We start from the raw sequence: 24,992 nt of genomic DNA, 5'->3' as shown, positions 1-24,992 counted from the left end.
TGTTATTTATGATGCATCGGCAAATAAGCATTTTTGGTGTAAACAATCAATTCAAACATGATGCAGAATATTGCTAATGTCGTATTTGAATGCATAAGCAATAATAAATAAATAAATATATACATCAATTGTGAATAATTGAATTTGCTTGCTACATTTAAACTGATATTAACTATCATATATTGATCGGTTAATGGGCGATGGTGAATTACCACTTCCAGCCGATCGGCTGTTTTTTACATTTTGAATTTCGCGCCGCAATCGGAGCGGAGTGGTGGTGGCACCGAGAAACAGATGATTTCTAGTTGTGGCGTGAGTCACTTCCGACCTGCGCCATCATTCATTTGGTTGCTTTTGTCCATTGCGCTGCCACTCGTTTCAGTCTATCGGTGTAGTAACAATTTTTCAAGATTGTGTTTTCGGCTTGGTGTTTAGTGCATTTTCCGCACGGGAAACACTCTGGAAAACTTACGGGTAAGTGAAAAACATATGTACTTTGATCGGACTCGCCCCGAACGCGCGATTATAGTTGAAAATATGTCACGTACATATACACATACATACACAGAGAACGCATATATGTATAGACATATCCACATACGTACACACCATCACATACGTGTCTCTGTATCTGTGTGTGTGTTGTTTGGGCGATGTGAATGCACTCTGTGTACGATTGTAACACAAACGCTGCGTCACATTCTGATTGTTGTTTTTGTTGCCTGCCTATGCATGTGTATGTTGATTAACCGATTTCTCATCTGGGTCGCAAACCAATTAGAACACCGCATTAACTCGAAACGGCAAAGAAGCCCAATGGTAAACAACAATAACAACAACAGCAAAACAACGGGCGTAAAGAGAGATCGAACGATGGATGGTGGAGAGAAAGCGAGAAAGATGAAAGCCACAGCCCTAATTTCAGGGACGTCCTTTGTTTTGGTCCCGCATCTGTTTTGTTTGCGTCACGGCACATATGTTAATGTCTTCTTGTGAGAAAGGCGCACCAGAACAGAAAAAGAACGAGACCAAAACCTTCCAGCGGCCTGTTTTTATTCTCGTACATGCGTGTGAAATACGATCATATTGGAAGATGGGAGAAAAAGACGGACATGTATATAAATACATATCTACATATGTATATATATATATATATTACATGCAAAATTCTTATTTATTTTGATTAGAAGCGAATAGAAAGTGCAATCGCGGGGCCTCGGTCCGGCCAACCGTTACAATTTTTCGCACTTTTATTTATTTATTTACTTATTTCTATTGACTCGTTCACCTCTCTTTTCATCCATATTGACTATATGTGCCAGTCTCGAAGCGACGATATAACGGGTACATTTAACCATACTGTATGGGGTATATACAGTCCAGTTATCGGGGCCGAAATAACGGGAAGTTTCTTCGCGAATCGCCGGGAACAATGATTCAGCTGAGATGAAGCGGACTCGGCTGAAAGTGGAAAGTGTATAATAATTCAAATACATATGGTATATAGGTTTGGTAGAAATCGAAGCCGTACCCTTTTTCAAGATCGTTAGGTTTCTCCATTTTATCCATTGCAAATGAAAAGCATATACGTTATAACGGGCGTAAAGAAGTTGCGGCTATAACGAGCTACAATGAGCAATAAAATTGCTACAGTTAACTTAGCGGGTATTACATTCTCTTAGTACTGTAAAATTATGTCTAAAACGTTGTTTACACCATTTGTTAGTATATATAGACAATGCATTTGATAGGGGTGATTCTTCTCATGACCATTGTAATTATAATTGATAATTGAAATTCCATAACTCTATAAAACCTTATGTTACAACTCTTATCTCGAGGTAGTTTTAGAAGTGTTCATGGAATTCGAAAAACTTGAGCCGATAGAAAATTAGCAAATATATCTCTCATAATTTAAATAAACAAATAACTTTTCTGATAATTCCAACATAATCTTTCAGTTTGAACTTCATGTATTATTAAAGTTAATTTTGTCTCAAGTGTGTAACTTATATTGAAATCCAATACAAACTATTCTCAGTAAAAGATTATCTTATCCATTTCCGATTATTAAAACTAAAATCTGAACAAAAAATCCTTTAGTCAATTACAGGAGAATATCAACACATATCTAAATATATGCGTGGAAACTTCTTAAAATATTATTTGCCCTCATTTATTAGTTATTGAATATATGTTAGGCTATTCCTCCTAACAATGTTATACTGAGGACTTTTCACATACATCTTTGATAATCTAATAAAAATCTGTCTCCATTGACAGTAATAATAGCTCCAAGGTTTATAGATTATTTTCATTGGGAGTGTCCGCTTGCGTTGGGTGTTAATTCGAATAAGAGTGGCTATGTATGATACAGTATGAAACAAATCTGTATTAATAGGTTATCAATAGGTTATCGACGGAGTCTGACCGTCTTGTATGCAACGCTCGTACACGTTTCTTTCATTTATATAACAGAATTGTTTGTTCATCAACTTATATATTGCGAAAATCGATACAAATTACCGTAAATTTGGGTGGAATATTATATTCTTATACAATGATATCTTTAAATATTTATATACTTCGAAGGACATATATGAAAATACCGTTCATAAAAAGTAACAACAAAGCATAAACTACAAAAAAAAGTAATGATCAGTTTCTCGATTAATTTAATTTATTAAACCATTAATATACTTAACGAATATGAAGAATATGACTTTAAAATAACGAATATGAAAAAGTTAATATATTCCTTGTTTGTATATTCATTTCCATAAATATAGTATTTATAAAAGTAGATAATATTAATAGTTATTAATGTTTAACTGAATACAAAGCGAGCATATTTGATGCCACAAAACCGAAAATAGCGAAACATGCTTGAATGTACGACGGGCATATATTTGTATGCATGTACAAGCTTGTTTCGGTATTTTAGCTTCAACCAGGTGTGCTTTGAAAAGCCTTCGCATATATAAGTAGTCGAACATGGCGAGATAATTTTAACAGTTCATCATGTAGTTTAAGCTCATTGAAATATTTCATATTTTTAATACTTAAGAATAATATTCAGAAGAATAATTGTTTATTATTAATAAACAATTATTCATTAAAAAGTTTAGCTTTTTATATACTTAACAAATCTATAATAATGTATATTTTGTATTAATCGACATTATAGTCATAATTATTTATGTATCAAGATGATGTTGTATAACCTGGAGCTAAATGTTAATTTTGAAAATGAAAACACTAAGGCTTAATGAAACATTTCGGCATTGAAATATGTGCGTGGAAATTGGACCAGATGGCAACCCTAGGAGGGGTAAGGTCCGGCGAATATGAGGCAAACTTCCCAAGCAACCTTCATTAACTTCTGCGATGATGCATTGCATGTCATGGTAAAAAAAAGAAACGCGTTTGTATGAGGGTCTAATGATTGGATAGTTCAGTGTAAGACACTAACAAACTTTTGCTGCTGTGGTTAGAACAGATGTTTATGGTGGTGATTCACATAATGTGTCCAAACAAAATGAACAATTTCATGGATTTATGTAGATAATTATATTTGTGATTAAAGATAACCAGGTTTTTTGTTTAGTAAGTTTCAATTAATATATCATTATTTTTATGAATTTGTTGTAATTAAACTTATTTTTGTATTAAAGCAACGTATATCAAATTAGGATTGGTGGACTTATAGATTAACTGATTGGCATTTAAAAGGGAGACTTCATAAAGTCTTTGCGTTCTTATTTTCAATACATTGAATAAAAATCGGGTTGACGAATTGAATTTTAAAATAAACTACTACTACTTGCTACTTTCTTTTTCTTTTCTTAATTTAGACAATTTTAAATTGGCAATTGCAGCAATCTGTCCAACAAATAACCACTCAGGAACAATTCCCTTAACATTCATTCAGTTTTGAATGGCAATTCGGAATTCTATGGTACAAATATGTTGCTGTCAATCTATATTGCACGTGAATGTCATATTGGTTTAGCCTTCATCGCATATTTAAATTGAATGCAGCTCCTTTATGTGACATTTTCAATATGTCTGCGACATACACGCATCGGCCACGTGTTATATTCGATTAAAGTGGTTATTTAATCATGTTTATTATCCACAATGGGCTTTCATGATCGTCCAAGCTAAAATCACCACCGCGACGCTGTTTTATTCCACTTAAATCGATTAGTTGTCTCGTTTTGAATGTAACCCATCAAACAAGAAAAAGAGAGTGATTACCATTCACTTGCATTCAAATTACCATCAACGGGATGGATATTATAATCTTGAATATTATCATACAAAATTTACATTTAATCATGAAATAATTGTGCTATCTTTTAAAGAATACTTTCTAAAACTAGTCTACAATATATTGAAATATAAGTTCATGACTGTATATCAATATTTATTTAAGTTCGATCTTAAGTTAACTTGATATTACTTAAAAAATACATTGTATAAAGCAGTTAATATTGTTGACAGAGCATATTCATAGTTTATTGTACTGCCACTATTTTATAAAAAAAAGTAGATTCTACAAATAATGACAACATAAAATATAAGTTTGTGGTTTTCCGTTTGTATGTGTTATTTATTTCCAATTGTGGTTTTCAAATTATCAAAATGTTGTTTACTATGAAAGATGGTAAATACACTACATTTTTTCATTTACGTATAAGTTATATATTAATGTATCATTTCATTTTAGTAGTTTACTTATGTATAAGTATAAGTAACTACTGTTAAATTATTTTTCTTTCATCTTCAGATTTTAATAGTCTTTCTTCTTTTTTGTTACAAAGTATGTTAGTTAAGTATTTATTCTTCCGTTTACTAATTCGAATCGTCATCTGTATAACTAGTATCGATATATTTATAATTATGACTTTAGATTGGTAATTAAATACATATTTGAGGTTCTTGTCCTTGTTATCTTTGTAACTATTTGTGCCTACGTGACGATTACCTTGTATACAATATTATAGACATCATTAACTAAAATTCTCAAATTGAACATATTGCGTCGAACATAAAACAATAGTATAAAAAGACGATGAATGATGTATATTATATATCAATAAAATTAAGCGGGCAACCGTATAGGGGTTTATTATAAGGATTGTCTTTATAAAAATCTTTCTTTTTATTATTCTTTTTTCTGAATAGACATCATTAAGAGAACCGGCAGTTATCGAACACGTATTTCGTGATATGACTAAATTCTAGGCAATCGGCTCATCCCCTAATTGTTATTTCTATTTTCGTAACTGTTAAATGGTAATCCAATTAAATAGAATCTCTAGTGCTCCTAATTATTTAGTGCTATTGCGTCACGTTAATTAACGATTTCCTCCTGTGTGTGTGCATACACGTTCAATCCACACTCCGGATGACGCAACGCCTCTCTAGTTTTTTCTTATTTCTTTCTTATATTTATGTAATTTCCATTTCATCTTTTCGTTTCCTTTGATTGAGGAATCGCAAGAAATCTCGTAACGCGTTTCTTGCATAAAACCCGGTATTATGTGCGGAAGCTGTTTCTATTCGCATAAAGAGCGGGCCACCCTGTATATCTATATTAAATAATCTGCTAGGCGGAAAAGAACGTCTATAATAACAAAAAACTCGTTTAACTGGTCGTATATCGTCAGTATGTAAAACATATGGGAGGAGGAATATCTGGAACACAACTCACGATATCTAATCGTCTAAGTAGGAAAGAAAAACAGTTTTTTTTTACTCTACTCTTTCGTAAATTCATTATCGATACAGAGTGAAACATATATCATTAGAAAAAAACAGCGATAATTGCGCGTCTGGTTCTTCACACAAAAAGCGCTATCTCGAAGAGTGGTTTATCTTTGAAGTATTTTAAGACTTAAAAGTCTGCGGTAATCGAGGATTTCTGCGTGTTATTATTTTCTTTCGATTTTGGCAGGCGTCGGGAAATGCAGTTCTTCTATTTATCGTTCCGAATGAAACCGAAGAACCATTGAAATAATAAAAACCGTCTCACGGTCTCATCGCGAGGCCACGATAAAAATAAAAAGCGATCGTGAAATGGAGAGCTTACTAAGGTTGTGCCACGGTGATTGAGGGGAGGACACGGCATTCGATGACCAAAAATAACGCAATAAATGGTACTGGCGTGCTAAAGATCGCTACAGATTTCTGACTTAAGAAGTGTTGAAATCCATTTGTAATTTCTAGCATAACCAGTGGTAGAGAATAATAGCTGGATGGTTTTAATTTAGAGAATTCAAGATTTTTTTTGTAATTACGACGTACCATTTGTATGCTTTTCAGAATTAACATTGTTCATTTAGAGATTTCATGTGATAGTAAATTTTCCGACATAACAATTGTGTATCTAACAATTTTATCTTTACTGAATTTATTTTTTATTGTATTTGTTTATCATTTTTATGTGGAATTATATCAAATTATGCTGAAATGTCTGATAATTCTCACGAATATTTTAAATAAATATATAGTTTTTTAATTTATTTTTTTATAATAAATATGTTTTCTATGGCAATTATTGAAATGTCGGATATTCTATGAAAATATAAATTAATATTAATATATAATGTTTTGATATTTCACAAAATACATAAATTACTCTGTACATAAATTAGCAAATGAACTCGAGTTTTGTAGGAGTGAATGCACGGACTAGACTGTAATATAATACGGAAATCAATAAATTATAAAATAAAAATATTTGCAAGACTTGCAAATGCAATGTTTCGGGTGAAACTAGACACCATGTGGATTGGTATTACGATACACATCAAAATCTAAGGTTTTATTTCAATTTTCATGTTTCCTGAATTCGCATATTGCCCAGCGAATCCACGTTGCGAGAGAGTGAGTGGGAGATTTTCCGCAGTCTGTTGCTATGGTAGGAAAGCTCCAATTCAATTTGATAAGGATATAATTTGTGCGGAATTGCGCGACGATAATGCGGAGGCAAACAAATTTCCGTGATTGAATAGGATTCGGGGGTTTTAATTCATAAATCATTCTAGAGACGTCCTTAATTGGATACACACTTCTCCTCCAATAGGATTCAAGGAAAACGCGTAGATGCGCGTTCTGAAAGGTCACAGGGGCATTTTTATTCGCTTTTGTAAATACATCGAAACGCATGGATCAGTGGCTTTTCAGAATGCGTCAAGATTTACTCATTGACAGATTAGATTACGCTGCATGTACAGTTGAGAAAAAAAAACAGCATTTCTGAAAAAGAAAAACAATTCAATCGATTATAGATATAGTCAAATTAGATTGTAACACCATCTCACGGTCAATGAAAAACTATAATTAATTTGCGAAAAATGTTCTTAATTAGTTCTACCGAAAGTGTAAATATTTTCGTTTCAGTGTTGAAACGAGTATGGCGTTGATGGCTTTTTACTAAAGCAAACATCCTTCCATAGGATGTAGGAAAAAGGTCTAATATATACGCGAAGAAGAAGAGACCGATCAAATATTTGAAGATGAATAAATAAACCGGTTCGACAAGCTGTATGTGTGTGCTGGAGTGTACGTACTTAGTAAATATTTGGAAATAGCGTAAAATTCGAATGAGTATATTAAAGCATTATTCTTCGCAACTTCGATAGTTACACCATTGGAGATGCACTTTGTCGTGTTTTTCCCGGAATCCATTAAATTCTCATTTTATAGACGAACATATATATGAATTATCATTTTCCTATTTTCATTTTGACTTGCTCCATTCAAAATCAATTTACTTTATAAATACTCTACGTGCAATGCGCCATTATGTTTGATCGAATCGAATCGCTCAGAATATTTGAGTGAATCGAAGGTGAAACTCCAATCGAACATTGCATGCTTTTTATTTCAGTATCATCTACGTGCAAACATTCACACGACGCGACAAAAACGACAAACAAAAAAAAACATGATTATTCATTTTCGAAATCATGCTACTGTTTCATAAATATTCTGTTGCGGACGATCCGAACGAAATTTGCCAATAAATATATAAAGTTTGGATCGATATAAAATACATTTGGATAGATTATTATTATATACAAATTTATTAAATGTATTATGTCTTGATTGATTTTCTCTTTAATGAGCATTGCATTTTCGAAATTTTGACACGAGCAGCTGGCAAAGCAATGGCGAAATGATCACAATGTGGACTCTGCTATTTTTTTAGACGATTCAGCACATTATGTTACTACTCTTATAATAAATATATACATATGGAATAACTGTCTAGTAAGTTTTATTCGTATCGCCAGTGCCCTATCCGCACATTTGTTCTTATCAATTTTGGGTTATCAACGTATGTCAACTTTTATTTGATATACGTATATTTTTTTCTGCATAAAATATGATTGTTATAAAGTATGATTTCGATAGTAGGAGCAATGTCATGGTTTCGAAATTTTGACATTTCAGTGTTGTGCCACACACGTAACATGACTCGTTCTGGCACAGTTTATAGATATTGATATAGCTTTGCTGGCGTGCCTCTATGTAGAAAAAATGTCCCGTAACGCCGGTTTTAGTGTGTTTGGAAACAGTAATTTGGCGAAAGTGGTCCGTAACATATATTTGTTTCTATAACTACCGTAATTAAGTACTAAAGAAAAAAATATTTATTGGGCACTAACTGTCGAGGCATCATTCTATAAATCACTTATTTTAATTTTCTTAAAAGTTTTAGTGCACAAATTGCTTGATCATGTATTTATAAAAATGCTTAAAATATATATTTTAGAATCCTATACACGAATATTTGTTTCCTAGAATTTAAACATTGCACCCTGAAATATGTTTACGGGTTGAAATTTTCTTAATATCAGTATTAAAAGGAAACTCGCACTTTGGACAGGGTTCAGTTTTTTTTTGGTTTGTTAACGAGACCCGGCTGCGTACGCAGACGAGAACCTTTGTTTCAAGTCTATAATTGTCTTTACTATTCTATATACAGCGTGAATCATTTATATGGTACTAGATAAAATAATATACTTGGTATATTTAGAATCCTTAGATGATGATGGATGCAATTTCATGGATTCTGAGAATTATGAAAACTATAATAGATCGTCATCTGAAAGTTACCCATTTTCTAATTATCGGAGGTATTTTAAAAGGTGATATGTAAATGTTGGAGTGCGAGAAAACAATGTGGGAAAACCTGAAGAATTTCTTGAAATATCGCGTACCATATAGCCATTTATGAATGATTCAAACTTAAATATATTGGCAAGACTTTGAGACGCGTTTTTTGTTGTTACTTTTTTCAGCGCAGATTTTTATTTTCGTTGCGTATGTAATATAATGAGAGATAATCTTATCTGGATATGCAAAACTTGCGAGTTTTGTATCGGCAAATGCGTTTTTGCTTACTTGTTTTTCCTTTTGCGTGTTCCCTCTTCTACGTATATGTGTAGATAGGAACTAAATGCGATGTGACGAGGTGCCTGTTGAACGGGCAGTCGCCAGTTGCGAGGGAGCTTCGGTCGAGGTTGGACGCGTCGTCGTAGATAGGGACTTGTATACTTGGGGAGAGGAGGAGAAACGTAGCTGTAGTTGGTTATAGTTTGAAGGCGAGAAAGCGAGTGTGAATGTGACTAGTTTGTAATATTGTCGTCGTCACTACTATTATCAACCTCGTTCATTCTACGAAAACGATTAGAAGTCGCATTTTAGTGTCCGCACAATAAAACCACAAAACGGAGAATCCAGTTCGAATATAGCTGAAAAGGGAACGCACCAGAGGTACGTAGATTGCGAGAAGAGCATAAGGTTACGCGTTAACCACGTGGTCGCTCATACATTTGATATTCTTCTAAGTATTTTATTCCAATACATTCAATTCAATTAAAGTTCAATGCTTTCATCGATATCGATTCGAAACACCGCGACATCAGATGATTTACGTAATTAATTATTGAATAGTTGCAATATGTTCATAACTGCATATTCGTTTCCAGCCAGCGTTGCCGTCATGAGCAAATTAACTTTAATTACGGCCCCCCGAGCGTTTATCAAGCTGATAAATAATGGAAACGTCCAACTGCTTTAATTTGCGTTGTAGCAAAATAAGTTTTAATTCCGTGGCTGCAGTAGTTCAAATTATACTCATGGTCCACGGTGACTGTTCATATTTAGTTGCTCCGCTTCCTGATTGCCTCAACTATCTGCACAACACATAATTACGAAAGTAACGTATTGCGTAATCGCCGATATTCGATAGTTTAAAAAAAAATGTTTTCGTATTCTAAGCGAACGGCAACAGCATTCGATGCAAGTTGTGCAGGCGAAGAAAGAAAACGAAATTATCGTTATTTTTATTTACGTATTTTTAGTTCACTTCTTGTGCCGTATAAATGTGAAAGTTATAAATGTATGTAGGTTGGTAATATAAGGATTTCTTTTTTACACAGCCGCTGTATAACCCGAAACAACAATAATGCTGAAAAACTGAATATTGGCGAATATGGGTAATCGATCTCGGGGATTTAGTAGCTTTTTGTATATTTTTCTTTGCGAATTTGTTGACGGTGGCCCTTCTAGATAGGTAAATTTCCCTCGCGGATCTCGTTTCGAGGGCGTGGACAGAGACCTTCCAACAACTTCCGGCCCTAAAAATCCTAACGTATGTTGGGAAGTTCGAATGTGCGAAGCGTAACCGTGGAAATGCATGCCGGAAGTGTTTCCTTTTTAACCCCAACTCGAAGTTTCTCATCCGAAACCAAAACGAGATCGGTGCATACATGAATGTAGAATTTGGAATCACACATTCGTTCATTTTCACTTATGTACTGCGTGTTTTCCGTTGTATAAGTTTATTATCTGTAGGAAACATTCATTATTTATTAGATATGTTCTCAATAATCTCGTAGTTTGAAACAAAGGCTAAGAACGGCAACGTTGTAGATTAACGGAAGAAACCAAAACCACGAACAAAAAATATCTGCTTTTCCTCAAATTATAGTCTATATTTCCTTAGAATACAAATTAATAAGTAGATTGGTACTTATTTAACAGTCGTAAATAATTATTATAATTCATCAATCCTCTGACAACACGTTTCTTTTTTGTTTTCCACACATGGTTTACTTCTTGAACTCCTCGTAGTTTTCTCACGTAAATTTACACAAATGGCCCCCTTCCATTTCATACTCACCCCTATTCGTTAGCATAAAAAATACAACTTATTTGAAATAGGGGTTTACATCAATCGCATTGCCGAGATCTTTATTCGAGTTGAATTAACATTAAACTAATGTTAAATTATGAGAATGCTTTTAAATAAATTTGTCCACTGTTTAAAGTTTAATTGGCGAAGTGTTTACGTTGAATTAAATGATTGCACTTTCTTTTCTTTCCTATATTATATCCATTATCGTGTCTCTTCGTTGTTTCGTTTTTTTGTTACCGCTTATTCAATTCACAGGATATAAAAATTGCCGTTCGCAAAAAAGAGAAATTATATTCTATTGTTCGCCAAATGTATAGCAGCGGTTGTGTCACGGACTATTTATCATATCTCTCCGTCCTATTCGCTTACGAGTGACACAGGAAAAGCCAAAAGGAAGAGAAGTCATTGATATAAAAAAGTACGAAGAAGAGAAGAGCACCATTGAAAAATAATTTTAGATCATCCAAGTATCCATTTTTATGCAGTGTTAAAATTAGAATTCTTCATTTTTCATACTCATTCAAGAAACATCATGTTTTTTTTTTATTAAAGATAGAAAAATATTTCTAGCTCTACTTAAAATGGTTCTTATTTTATACATGTTATTTATATTTAAATTATATTTACTATATAATTGAGTTACTGTTTATGAAATTATTTACTCTTTCATCCAATGTTATTATCACGTGCATATATGCACTGAAGACAACAAATGCGGACTTAACAAAGGTTATTGCTGAACAAGGCCCTACTTTAAAGTAATCTACGTGGGCCCATTTTACTTTGAACCGTGACGTAAGATGGACATGTGAATGCTTGCATTGTTCGTTGTTTTTTTTGTGGTGCTCCGAGCAGTGGACGGATTGATTGTTTCATAATTCTTTTATTTGTTTTTCGATATTCACTTTTTACTTTTGCACAATGCGCCGTTGCGTAACCGCAGACACACATACACAGAAGGGAAAAGAGACCGTTCCGAAATTGCTTTTTACGTAATTATCTCACATATATACATTTATACACACACGAACCGTATTTTTTTGCTTGCGAGAAATGAAAGAAAAAAAAGTAATATGTAACCACCGTTTTTTGTTGTGCGAATGTTCTGACCGTGATTTTGTTTTGCTCCGGACGTAATGAAAAAAGTTTCGTCTTTGTTGTTGATTTAATAAAAAAAAAAGCAAAACAATCTCGACGAACAATACAATCGCGCGCGGAAAGCGACGTGAATAATTGAAACGCTTAAAGTTTGCCTGCTTTGATTTGAATCTGAATAGTTTTAATTATATTGTGTATTTCACCGTACGGTTAAAGTGAAAGTGCAGGCTGGCAACGTTGCCTTTTGAATTTGAAATTTTTAAATTATTTTGTACACAACAGTTTGCTGTTGCTTGTGAGTGTATGAGGGTTTCAGAGGGGAATTCCCCTTCGCATTATGAGGAATAATAGAATAAAGGAATGGGTAAAAAATGGTAACCCCATTTTTTTGTGGATGATTTCGTTTAGGGGATTTTAGTTTGTTTCGTATTGAGGTGCATTTAAGTGTTCGGTCGTGCCACTGAAAGACCCCAAAATGTTTTCAATGCATCGAAATGTGTGACGTGGGTCCACTCACATTGCCCATTAGACATTTTAAAATCGAAATGCATTCATCGTGCATTTTCAGAACATTTGAACCGATGAGTTCTGTTACTTTATTCCCCTATTATTCGTGGACTTCAAAAAACGTGACCCTCGAATTATATGTAAAGTACAGTTCGGTTTTTTATGAATCACGTTTCTAGGATATAACGCAATCTTTAGCAGTTTCTTTTTTTTTTTCGAAAATATAACATAAATCGCTGTTCTAAAACGTAACCATTAACATTGGAAATAATAGCGTAAATATCCTAATATCATTTTTTAACCTTTATAATCATTTATATAATACATATGTTTGAAACCTTGTTCAAATATGGTTTGTAAACAAATTTGCAAATATAAAATATAATAATTTATTCGTGTGAATCTATAGTAATCAGGCTAGACAAACGGTCTATCCAATGTTTAGCCAAATGCCAATGCACTTGTGCCACATGCAAGATATCACCGAGTTGCAGACAGTTGCGCAACGAAAAATGCGCGACCCGGGACCAAGAAATCAAAACGGAAAATTGCGTAATCCCGTTGAATGAATATTTATTTATCGGCGGCGGAGGGCGCCTCTTTTCAAATGCGCGTAGCACGTGAATCGAATGAACAACGACATTTTAAGTTGTACAATGTTTGTCGCGTTTAATCTATGCAAGCGGCAAATGACGACCAACGAAAGAAGTAAAAAAGAGCGCCGCGTTTCGAGAAAGTTGTTCTCTAGATTTAACCTCCAACTCATTTATGAGAGAGATATATATACATGCCATTTGCAAATTGTACGATACAGCGAAAAATACTGTTATGATATTATAATTGCCCTCGGCTGAATAACTGATTCAAATTAATTAGCAACTATAATGGAAAATCGCCGTGTTGTTGGTGCCTCCGTTTTCGGTCTCAGGATGAGCTGGCGTTTCCAATTGGGAAAACAATTGCCCATCATAATTACAGCGCTTGTTTTTCGATAACAATCCAAGTCCAAAATGAAAACCCGTCGAAGTGATTCATAAAAGATTTCAACATTTTTGCTTCTGCACGTCACGAGCAACCAACCGTTTCATTCGACAAGGTTTCTATTTTTTCTGTACGCTGTTGTTGCTGTGCACGAGCGTTTGCACTTTCTTTTTCCCCTTTTTATTTTGTTAACCGGGGGCTAGGGCGAAAACGCGTCCAGCTGGTACCCTCCACCGTAGCCTTTGGGTAGAAGTCGAAAACGTTTTAAGGGGCAATTAGCTGCCTAGAGCCCGTATCCTCGCAGTCGGAGATGGAAATGAATAGGCGAAAAAAAAGACTTGTTGCGAAGTTCTCTAAGAAACGGTTACGTCAATTGTGTTTCATCACGGTTCTTCTATTTCGAAGGAACTCACGAGCCGAGTTGCAAAATGCACGAGACTTGAACTACTCAACACTCTGTATCATAAAAATAAAACGTTTACATTACAAAAGTTTACGTTTTATACATAATTGAGTAGGAAACTCAGAATTTCAACCAACTTTATTGGTTAATTGTATATCGATTTCGATCGTAGAAAACTGTTATTTTATTTTTCATAAAAGCACGTACGTTTAGCTTAACATATAATTCGTTAAGCGAGAATAATCTGCATTTCTAGTGTTTTGTCAATGTTGCAAATCGTAATGGTTAGACGAGAGAAGCCTTTGATTTCTGAAAGAAGAGACCTATCTACGTTAGGTGAATTTCTTGCAAAACGACATCAAAAGCCAGGGAGATAGTGCACGTATTTGCGTTTTGTAATTGCGGCAATTGCGATAGCGCAAATGATGATCATAGCAATACCAAGTAAATAAATGAAAAGTAATTCCGATGTTCAAAGTGCAGGACGTTTTTTTAAATAATTAGCAACAAAAAAAAGATCGCAGAAAAAACTCGCTGTGTAAAATATATTGCTCATTGTTTGGAACGTAAACAACAATGCTTATAATTTATATGTTATACAATGGACAATTTAACATGCTTTTTCTTTTTGAAATAATTGGCAACGCAAAAGCAACTAATCGCTTTTGTTACTAAATCTCGCTCTGTAAATACTAGTTGCATATAAAATGGAATTAATCCCCCAGTGACTATATATTGTTACATGCGTGCGATTCGCGAGATCAGTGTGCCGTGGTTATTTTATTTCTGTCAAAATGGTGTGTTCGTAAAATCACAATCCGAATCGATCGAACACCAAAATCTTTTTGAATTCGATTGGAAAATAACTAGTTCGTCTTGTGTCGTTTTACATTTAACTTACTATTATTTGAGTGCGTAAGAGAATCACAATATACCATTATATTTTTCTACAATTGTGTTTTTCTTGTTCCAGGTTTCGTCTTTTTGCAAAAGGATAAGCTTTGGTTTCGAACAAAACGACCAACATTGATATCGACAGAACACAACAGGGAATCACGAAGCAATCGCATCCCATCAACAATACGCATAATACGCCGATGTGAAGAAAATTTTCGAACGAAGAAGCGAACCATGAAGGAAGAGATTTTAGCTGCTGTCATGTTCTTAATCCGTTTCATCGAGAAAAGTGAAACATTCCCCAGTGATCAGTTAGAGAATTTCAAACATCATTTAACTGCACTTCTCACACAAAGGTAAGAAACGATACCTAACTCAACGCGTTTTTTCGATGATCGTTCTCGAAATTTTTATTATTTTGTAATGTGACATATGACACTTAACGTCAGGTGCCACGTCACTTCGCTTGAATTGTTTCCATAAACAAATTGCGTTTAGGATCATTTTGAATGTTTATAAAAATATGATAATATATTCACAGCGTGATGTTCCCTTAACATTAATCTATGGCGAATGAACTTATTCTACAGATACTTTCGCATCAAAATTCATTGAATAAGAATAAGACGCACGTTTAGCATAATCTATAGAGATTCAGAAGGAGATTCATATAGTTGAAGGAAAAACCTTGTACGTTCAAGGATTGCGTTTTAACTTCGTTATAATGAGGCTTTCCGATGTGACATTAAAAAACAGTACATAACAATCTAGGGGCTCAGCGTTCTGTGCAAATATTTGTTCAAATGAAAAAAAATTGCGCTGCACTCGCTTATCTTTAATATATTAATTAAACAAAGATGTCAGTAATAATAATGATGATGATGATAATAAAGTTTAAAAAAAATACCACACACAGACACAACCGGATACCTTGAAAACAATGGAATAAAGTAATAATTTCGAGTTTATTAAACTCTACGGTAATTTGTTATTTGCTATACGTCGTCGCGCGCTTTGAAATGAAGAACGGATAGTGAATGCCTGATAGAATGTTGTACTCACTGTGTGTACCATTACTCTTGATGGAGAAATAGACTTGGAATCAAACGAAATACTGACGGCACTGGCATTACTTTTTAATGAATATGATGCATTATTTATAGCTTTATTACACATACTCTTTGAAATGAATTATTTCAAACAAAATATGATCATTTCTGCATAATGAATACTTAAAAAACGAAATTTTATAACCGGATAATAGTAACTTACAGGAAATTGCATCTGTGCATATACATATTTATTGCGCGTAAATGAATTCTTTAGAAACCGATTTGACGTATTTCCGAATATATAATTAAAAATAACAATTGCTTACAAATAGCCCTTTGCAGTAATTCAATTTAGTTTTATTTTTCTTATTATTATTTATTAACATAAACGATGGCACTTTTTCTATAGGGGAGTTTCTTAGATATACCCTAGTTTTATAATATTGTTCTATATCTGGTGCATCACGAAATTGAACCATGATGGATTGTTGGTGAGCACTTGACGATTATTGATGATATTTGTGTTTCCATTCCTTCTTTTTTTGATACACAGAACAGGCTTCGAGCAGCTGGAAAGACAAGTATGGAGAATTCACTTACTCCACCAAACACGTCTCTCCGCCCCTGCACACACTATACAAGACTGTTCAAGAACTACAACCATCTCTTTCTAATAAGTAATAAGGGATTAAGGGTCAATTCGTATTTAAAGATCTGATGTACACTGAATAGAAATGAATAAGTTTGCGGCAGGAATATGCGCTCATAATCCGCTGAATGGAATGGTAATGATGGGGATCTGAAGGAGTTTCTTTAAATGCGAATTGGCTTCGAAGTAGTGACAAAAGAAACTAATTAGAGAATTCGTTTTTTTTACCTCAAGTAACCTTCGTTCCTAATTAAATCATTTATTATGTTGTTGTCGTCGACGGATTTCGGGTTTTGCGTTTACGTTGTTTACAAGACGTGAACTGTTTCCGGTTTTTTGTCTTTATTTCTTCGTTTCTACCGCAAACGTCACGCTCGAGGGGTCACAGATAAAGAATCCTCAGTTGGTATTCACTTCAAATTTTAAATCGTGTAACCTTTGGATGTTACTGATGGCGAAAGGGATATCACCAAAATATTATACTTATGAAACCGAATTTGATCATATCAGTGCAAAAAAATATAAAGTGCAATTGCTTCAAATATTTGAAGAGGAGGAGGTGAAGTTATCGGTGTTAATAATAAATTCTGTTCTCTTTGATTCGTGAAAGCGTAAGATCGAAGTTTTCGGTGACGCGCGTTTATCATGTTTTTGCCTCTCCGGTGTGGGGAGATTGGGGGGACTTTCTGTCCTTGACCTTCGCCGTAACCAAGGGGAATCAATGGCGTTGAGTCTCCCCACCCCAATAAGGCCCTGTTCCGACGGACTGTCAACAGGCCTTGATTTATGACCCGCCAATAAAATACGAAATTGGATGGGTTTCATTGGTCGAATTTATTATTAAATAACAGCGACAAGCTACCTTATTGGGTCAAAAGTTTGATACAAATTCTGTTCGTTCGTTCGATTTATATAACGCACGGCAACTGCGTATAGAAATTGTTTTCAATACTATACAACGCAATAATTTGACGTGATTGACCGAATTATTGATTTTTATTTGTCTAGATTGTACAGGTGTATATATGCTATTTTCATAAAATTAATTTGTTTACGCGAGAGAGTTTGCTTTAATTAAATAAATAATGTACTAGTACTGCTCTTGGTTGGCATACAATGATTGTTTAATTAAATATTGTTTCGTGGGACAAAATTTTGATCAAGTCTTTTTTTGTTAACTCCTGTCCAGTTTTTAATTAAGATTTTTAATTTTAGCGAAATGCACTTTTAAAATCAAAACTTCAATACATCCAAAGGCTACAAAGCCGAAAATAGGCAACGACGTTGTTGTTTTTCTTCTTTCGTTATGAAAATATTTAATATATGAACTTTCTCGTGCGGGGCCCATGTTGTTTTTCGGGTGTGAAAACCAATTCCTATTTTTAGGCTTCCTAATTTAATTTCCAAGCAAGATCTCGCTATAGAACGAGCGAAAGAGCATCAGTAGAAACAGAAAGAGGCAATAGTGGGCACACGCATAAAGCAACAAACCCGGAGGTGGTCCATATAATTTCGGGAGCGCGCTTTATTTTCGGCGAAACGGGGATAAATATTTATGAAAGAAAACACAGAAATAATGAACCGTAGCCAGAGGCGAAAAAAAGGACCAAGACCAACCAAGAAAAATCTATATTTATCGGAAACTTCGAGGAGCTAAAGTAGGAAGAAAAACTACTTTCCGGTGGCCCATTGCATTGCATTTTACTAGCCTAAATAAGAAATCTAAATATATTCTGAGATCGCTTTTCCAAATTCCGATTGTTTATATTTTTATTTTGAATAATAATAATAATATGGATATGTGCAAAGAGCTAATTATTGAAGAAAACAGACAAAATAAATGAAAATCAGTTAAAAAATATTTTATGCTTGTACATTAAAATTTTACTATGAACAGCTTAAAGTATGAACATCACTCTTGAATGCAGCGTTAGTTGTAAATTATCTGGAAAAACACATAACTGTGACTAAGATATACATAGTTTTACGTTTTTCTTAGCTTCGAGGACCAATTAAATGGTTTATTAGAACAGAAACTTCACTCACCTTATGCAAATTAGATATATTATAACGCCAATAAAAAAATGTTTGCGGGCAAATCATAAAAAAGATAAGTTCACTTTGCGTGCAGCAAAAGCCCAATCAATCTAAATGATTTTAAAATTTAGTAGCTTATTTTTACTGGTGTGCATTTTGCTATCTATGTTGTGGTCCTTGGGTCAAATCAAACTTTTTTTCGTCATTTCCTTGTGTGTTGGTATTTTTTTTGTGTATGCTTTATGAATTAAACATTGTATTTTCGCGACACCACATCGTCCTTCGTTTTTATCGCGTTTAACTATTTGTTGACTATACTTGTATTTATATATTTCCGCGGCCCCCATTTGTGATAAAACCCATATTATATTATTTGTATGGTCTATCTTTCTTTCATTGTTATTCCTGCTACTGTTACTGTAGTTTGTAAGGCACTGACTTTTTTGTTTTTCCGTAGGTTTGAGAAGCACTGGTTTCCAGAGGTTCCGGCAAAAGGCCAGGGCTACCGCTGCATCCGAGTGAACGGATTGACACCTGTCGATTTGACACTGGAGCAGGCGGCCAGCAAATGCGGCCTCAAGTATAGAGACCTACGTCTCCCAGCTGAACTCACCGTCTGGGTGGATCCTAGCGAAGTCTGCTATCGGTAAGTAAACTAGCCAAAAGTTAAACAAATAAAATAGACACTTGGCGCATCCGCCTTTTAACTTCTTTATTCCTGGTATAATAAAAGGCGATATTGCATACACTGCTCAGATAGAAGCAAGTCAGGAATCTTCGATTCACCTGAACACAATATAATTTCATTCGAGCATATTCAATTTCTTTTAGTTGCATTGCGTGGAAAAGTACGATTGCACAAAACGGAAAGGCATACAAAAACGTGAGCAGGTGACAGCACAGCAGTAATACTGAGAATCGTGTAAACAACTGTATAAAATTACAGATGTCTCTTTTTGTTAAAAGAAAAATATTTACAAAAGAAGAAAGGCTACGCCCTCGTGTTCTTCATCCTCCTCATGTTCGTATTATTTTATGTTTATAGTCGTGTCTGTTTTCTGCGTTTCACTTCCTGGCTCCGAAATCGCCTGATCTCTGAACTCTGCCTGTTTGCAGTATTATTTTGAGGACTTCGTGTATTTTTTCTCACATATATTTTTTGTAAATAAAAATTGCAACGTAAATACTACGTACCCACATATCCGGACAACATTATCGACAAGTATTATTAAACTTCATTTTTGTTCTTTCTTATTAAGATACACGAGTATTGAATAAATAAATAAATTATTGGGTTTTTCCCATTTTTTAACGCTCACATTTTGCAGTCACGTTCATATTAATTAAATGAATATTGTAATAATGATACAAATCAGATTATATTTTATATACTTGATAAATTGTATTGATTTAGAGACAATAAATGTTGGTAGGCATTGTTTTCCTTCTTAATGGAGATTTCCGTTTGTATGAGCGTAATAACTGTAAACGTGTGTCAATGTTGAAATTACTCTTCTATGGGAATAAACAGTTTTTTGTCTGCCTACTCTCACTTCGCATGCAGATTTATCGACTTCACGTCATGTACAGGGCATTATTATTTTCCATTTAATTTGCTTATGTTTCGTAAATACACTGTATTAAATATATACTGCCGTAATGACGTACGTTCTGTGTTGCTTAAATACAGCTGTTGCAATGTCACCCCAACACGTTTTCTCCGGTTTATTTATTTCTATATCATTCTCGTATTTATCGATTCAGTTTGTTTAACTTAAATCAATAGATAAAGGGTTCTACTAGAGATAGAGCAGGCTATTTATAAATTATTTTTACGCATAAACTTCAGAACTGTAAAAATTGTATTATTAATTATGACCGAACGAAAATCAACGATAATTGCATTTCATTGGATATCTAATCATGGTCTGCGGTATCTCGGGAAATGAATTGTTTCTCTAAACTAAAACAAACTTTCCAAATGATATGTTTGTTTGGCAAGTAAAATCATCGTTATGCACGAACGTAATTTCGAGAATTATTATAAATAAGCCAGCTGCATCATCATTTAATGATTATTATAGCGACAAAAAATTTATAGTATAGCGATAGCCTACAAAAAGATGTTTCTATTTTCGGTCTCATCGATCATTGATAACGGGGATCGAATAGTAATAACAACATTGAATCGTACGATTTAATATATATATAATATTGCGTCGCATTTTAAACATCGATTAAATGTTTTGTGTTATTTATTCCATAAGTCACGTACACATTTTGATTCAAAAACAAATATTAATTAATAATTTAAATTGGACACCGACTAAAAACGGAACGCATTGGAACCCGATTTTCACGTCCTTCGAATTCACATTTCATTTTGCGGCAGTTAAGCAATGAGAAAATAATTTAAAAAGAAAATGCCAATTCTTTTGGACTCGTTTTCTTAACATTGCAAATATTTATTGATTTGTGTCAATAACGAGAACATTTCTATTTGTATTTTTCGTTATTGTTCATTGGACTCAATGGTTTCCTTTTGTTTATTTTGCTGCTTTTCGTTTTTTTTTCTTCTTCATTTTATTTTTCCTTGGATTCGCTCCTGGTTGCTACAAGAAAACAAAGACGCAGAAACCTTTCGATCTTTTCCATTATTGTGAATCGGTATGAATCAGCCTTCTACATTAAACCAATTGGTCAGGGCCGATGCGGTGGGCGTTGCGAAACAGAAATCAAACGAGAGTTCTTGTTTACGTTTAATAAGTTTAAGAGAATAAATAGCTCAAAATTGACATACCTAATGTATTAGATTGAGACTAGTTGTTGATTGAATAGTTACGACATGTTCCCGACTTATGTAGTGCCTCCCACGTTTTATTTATTATAATACATATATTAATTTGCATTTTATCTATGATGTAATACTTATGTTGTTTTTTTCTTTATGTTTAGGCTAGGCGAGTCTGAAGGCTCGTACTGTACTTTAGCGACTTTCCCCTCGGAGTCCTCATCGGAATGCTCGAGTCCATCTCCGTCGCCACCGACTACGCCCTTACAGGACAAATCGAGGCGGGTCAGGCAGCTGCGACCGCTCACACACCATTTAACGATACCATTAACACCGACAATGGACACGCCCAAACACCACCGTTACCATCATAGTAACAACGCACCTGTCACACCTCTTAGAATTAAGCCAGTATCTAGAGAAGTGAGTGTTGCCTTCTTGACCACCCTAGTTGTCAAATATGCATTATACATTTTCTTATTATGTTTTATTCTTTTATTGCAGTTGAGTTTTAATATGCACCACCAGAACAGGCCGCCATGGCGTTGCGAGGGTCCCCCGTTCCCAGTTCCCCAGGCCATTTATAGGAACATGACTTACAACAACACGAGACACTACAAAAACATTCTGAGGGTGTAGGCGTGGTTTGTGCGAACGGAGCCCTGCCCATCGCCTCCCGAGCACCGCCTACTACCGCGCTACTACTACTAAAACGATGAAGATGGTGAAGTTTTTTGGATGAAAAAAAAAGGAAACACACATATAACAAACAAACAAGCAAGCAAACACTAGGATTAACGGTAGATGTTGTTATTACTTACTCGTAAACATTATTACGTACTTGTCATTTCTCAACTCTCCAACTCAATCTTTCTCTCTTTCTTTTTCTCATTCTCTCACTATCTTATCAACTATATTTTTTTATTAATATTAAAAAAGCTACAAAACAAGAGTATAAGATTTATATCATTTAAAGAGAAAGGGAAGGATGTCGTTTCTTTTTCGAAAGAAGAAAAACAACTGAATCAAAGAAATTACGAATTTATTACTTAAATATTTTGGGGCTTACTCTGGGGGTTTAATGTTTTTAAGATTAAATCGCAAAAATATAAACAAAGAAAAAAACCAATTATATGAAAAATAATTACCAAAATAACAAATTTGTGCAAATTTTCGGGTGCCTTTATTCAAAAGAAATTATAAGTAAAAAGAAATGAAGAAATACACAGGAGTGAATAGTCAATTTAGCCTAAGGTCTTTTTCTAAAAATAACAAATCCCTAAAATATTTATCATATATACAAAAGAAAAGCCAAAAAAGAGATGAAGAAATTGAAGAGTATACAGAATATAATTTTAAAAAGATTTATCTCAAACTATAAGCGATACGTCTCCACTCGTAGTTATTTACCTCTCCACACTGTATCGTTTTTATAATATTATTTTTTTGCTAGATGTTTATAAATAATTGTTAATTAATTAATTTATATATGATTAATTATTATTATTTTTTGTTGAACTGTGATAAATAATAATCATGTCATGACAAACAAAGGATGTGGCCATTATTGCTGTAACAAAAAAAACATACATAGAAGTTCCTCATGTCGTACTACTATTGGTCGGGGCGTGTTAGGCACGCCTTGCCGATGTCTAGTCCTCCCCGTCTCACACTTATTTGCGCCAATAACAGAAGAAACAAACAAAAATAATCCAACCTCAGTTGAGATACAGGATGGGGCATGGGCGAGCGCGCTTCTAGTTCATCGCAAATGGAAGACAATTTCAAGAAGATAATGTACAAATATTTTCATTTTGCCTACGATTGAAGAGCGCTAGTCAATGCCACAGAAAAGAATATTTACTTAGCTTTAAATTTCGTTTTTTTTTTTAAATTATCTACTTAACGGATTAATTAAGGAAATGCTTTCATTGTGATTTAAGTGACTGAACTGAATTATTATTGTATAAATGCCAAAAAAATGAAATGATACGAAACATAATTGAATTGAGAGTAAACAACAAAAAAATATATATTTGTAATAATAGTAATGATTGTTTTCTCGCGATACTCCCCATCTGTAAATATGAATTAATTTAATTGTTACGATTGCTTATAGTTTGACAATAATTGTTTTAAGTACAAAGAGAATTTCGTAAGTGAAATAAGAGAAGAAGAAAAAAAACTATGAAATGAACGTGCAGAAAAATCAGTATTGTGTGATTTTCTCTTATTTTTTTGTTGTTGTTTTGTTATAGTTGTATGTACGGAATGTGGCTTGATTTTTGTTTGGAGGCGCGTCGAATTTACCACCGCCCAGTTTTAATTTTCTTTTGTTCGCAAATAAATTCGACGCCGCCCCCCCTAAAAAAGCGCTGCTCTCCGAGTCCGATGTATGTTTAGATTTAACGTTCTGCGAGTACGTGTATCATCTATCGTTAATTGTTGAATTGATGTTGTTCAGAGCACCCTTTCGAGTGGTTACTTTGACGCCTTTCCTTTTTTTATTATTAACTAACTATCGTCCGCGCTTTCCCGCCCTCGTCGTGTTTTTTAATTTACTTTATTTTGTTCATATACATACATATGTAATTATTAATTATTTTTTTACGCGTAGTTTTGCTTTAATTGTAATTACTTTTCTTCCCTAGTTAATTTTCGTTTTAAATTAATTTTCTCCTTTCCGCTTAAGAAATCTTATGTTTTAATCGAGTTTGCGTTTAGTTGGTAATGATTTTTTTCTTTCAAGGTTTTACATACAAAGAAAAGGAAAGTAAGCTTTGTTTAATTCCGGTTGTTATTTTGTTCTTTGAAATTTCGCGCTGATTACATATTATTTTCGATTGCCTTTTTCGGAATGGAATTTCATTCTAAAGATATTTCCAAATTTAATATGTATAATAAGTGGTCCACACTATTATGACAAATTCGTTACGTGCCCCTGATACACCTCCCACTTTTTGTATACGTTTTATTAAGTTATTTTGTTTTTTAATTTAAGGTTTTTACGGTTACGGCAATTTGTTTCTTTCACGTTTACTTCCCATTAAAAAACAAATAATTAATTCAAATTTAATTTCGAGAAAGAAAGAACAAAATCATATATACCTATATATATGGAAAAGTTGAAGGTATTGTGTACAGAATCGTTTTCGATCTCGTTTCTTCATTGAAATTATTGTCGGTTGTATTGATGATGATGGTATTGCAAAAAAAAAGAAAGTCATGTGCGCTCGTATCTCCCTCCCGTGTTCCGAAGTCAAGATAAATTAAAAATAATAGAATATTTTTAGTGATTTGAGATGATGTGATTCGCAATAGTTTTTTTTTTCGTGTATATATATATATTTTTATTAAAT

General features: G+C 33.8%; 1 protein-coding gene across 3 annotated transcripts; it reads left to right on the top strand.

The window, feature by feature from the left end:
* Positions 1-327: 327 nt before the first annotated feature.
* On the top strand, positions 328-24,615 carry LOC108566054 (protein BTG1-like). Of its 3 annotated transcripts, none has more exons than XM_017925752.1 (5): positions 328-474; positions 15,181-15,460; positions 19,300-19,488; positions 21,798-22,056; positions 22,138-24,615. In XM_017925752.1, exons 2-5 carry the CDS (start codon positions 15,339-15,341, stop codon positions 22,270-22,272), a joined length of 705 nt encoding a protein of 234 aa, XP_017781241.1. In that variant the 5' UTR covers positions 328-474; positions 15,181-15,338; the 3' UTR covers positions 22,273-24,615. The 3 variants fall into 3 exon arrangements, with proteins under 3 accessions (XP_017781241.1, XP_017781240.1, XP_017781242.1); XM_017925751.1 differs by lacking the exon at positions 328-474 and adding an exon at positions 9,498-9,792; XM_017925753.1 differs by lacking the exon at positions 328-474 and adding an exon at positions 10,158-10,237.
* The last annotated feature ends 377 nt before the right edge of the window (positions 24,616-24,992 follow it).

The sequence above is a fragment of the Nicrophorus vespilloides genome, unplaced genomic scaffold (assembly GCF_001412225.1).
Source record: "Nicrophorus vespilloides isolate i.1.1-1 unplaced genomic scaffold, Nicve_v1.0, whole genome shotgun sequence".
Taxonomy (NCBI): domain Eukaryota; kingdom Metazoa; phylum Arthropoda; class Insecta; order Coleoptera; family Silphidae; genus Nicrophorus; species Nicrophorus vespilloides.
This window is presented reverse-complemented; position numbering and strand designations above follow the sequence as displayed.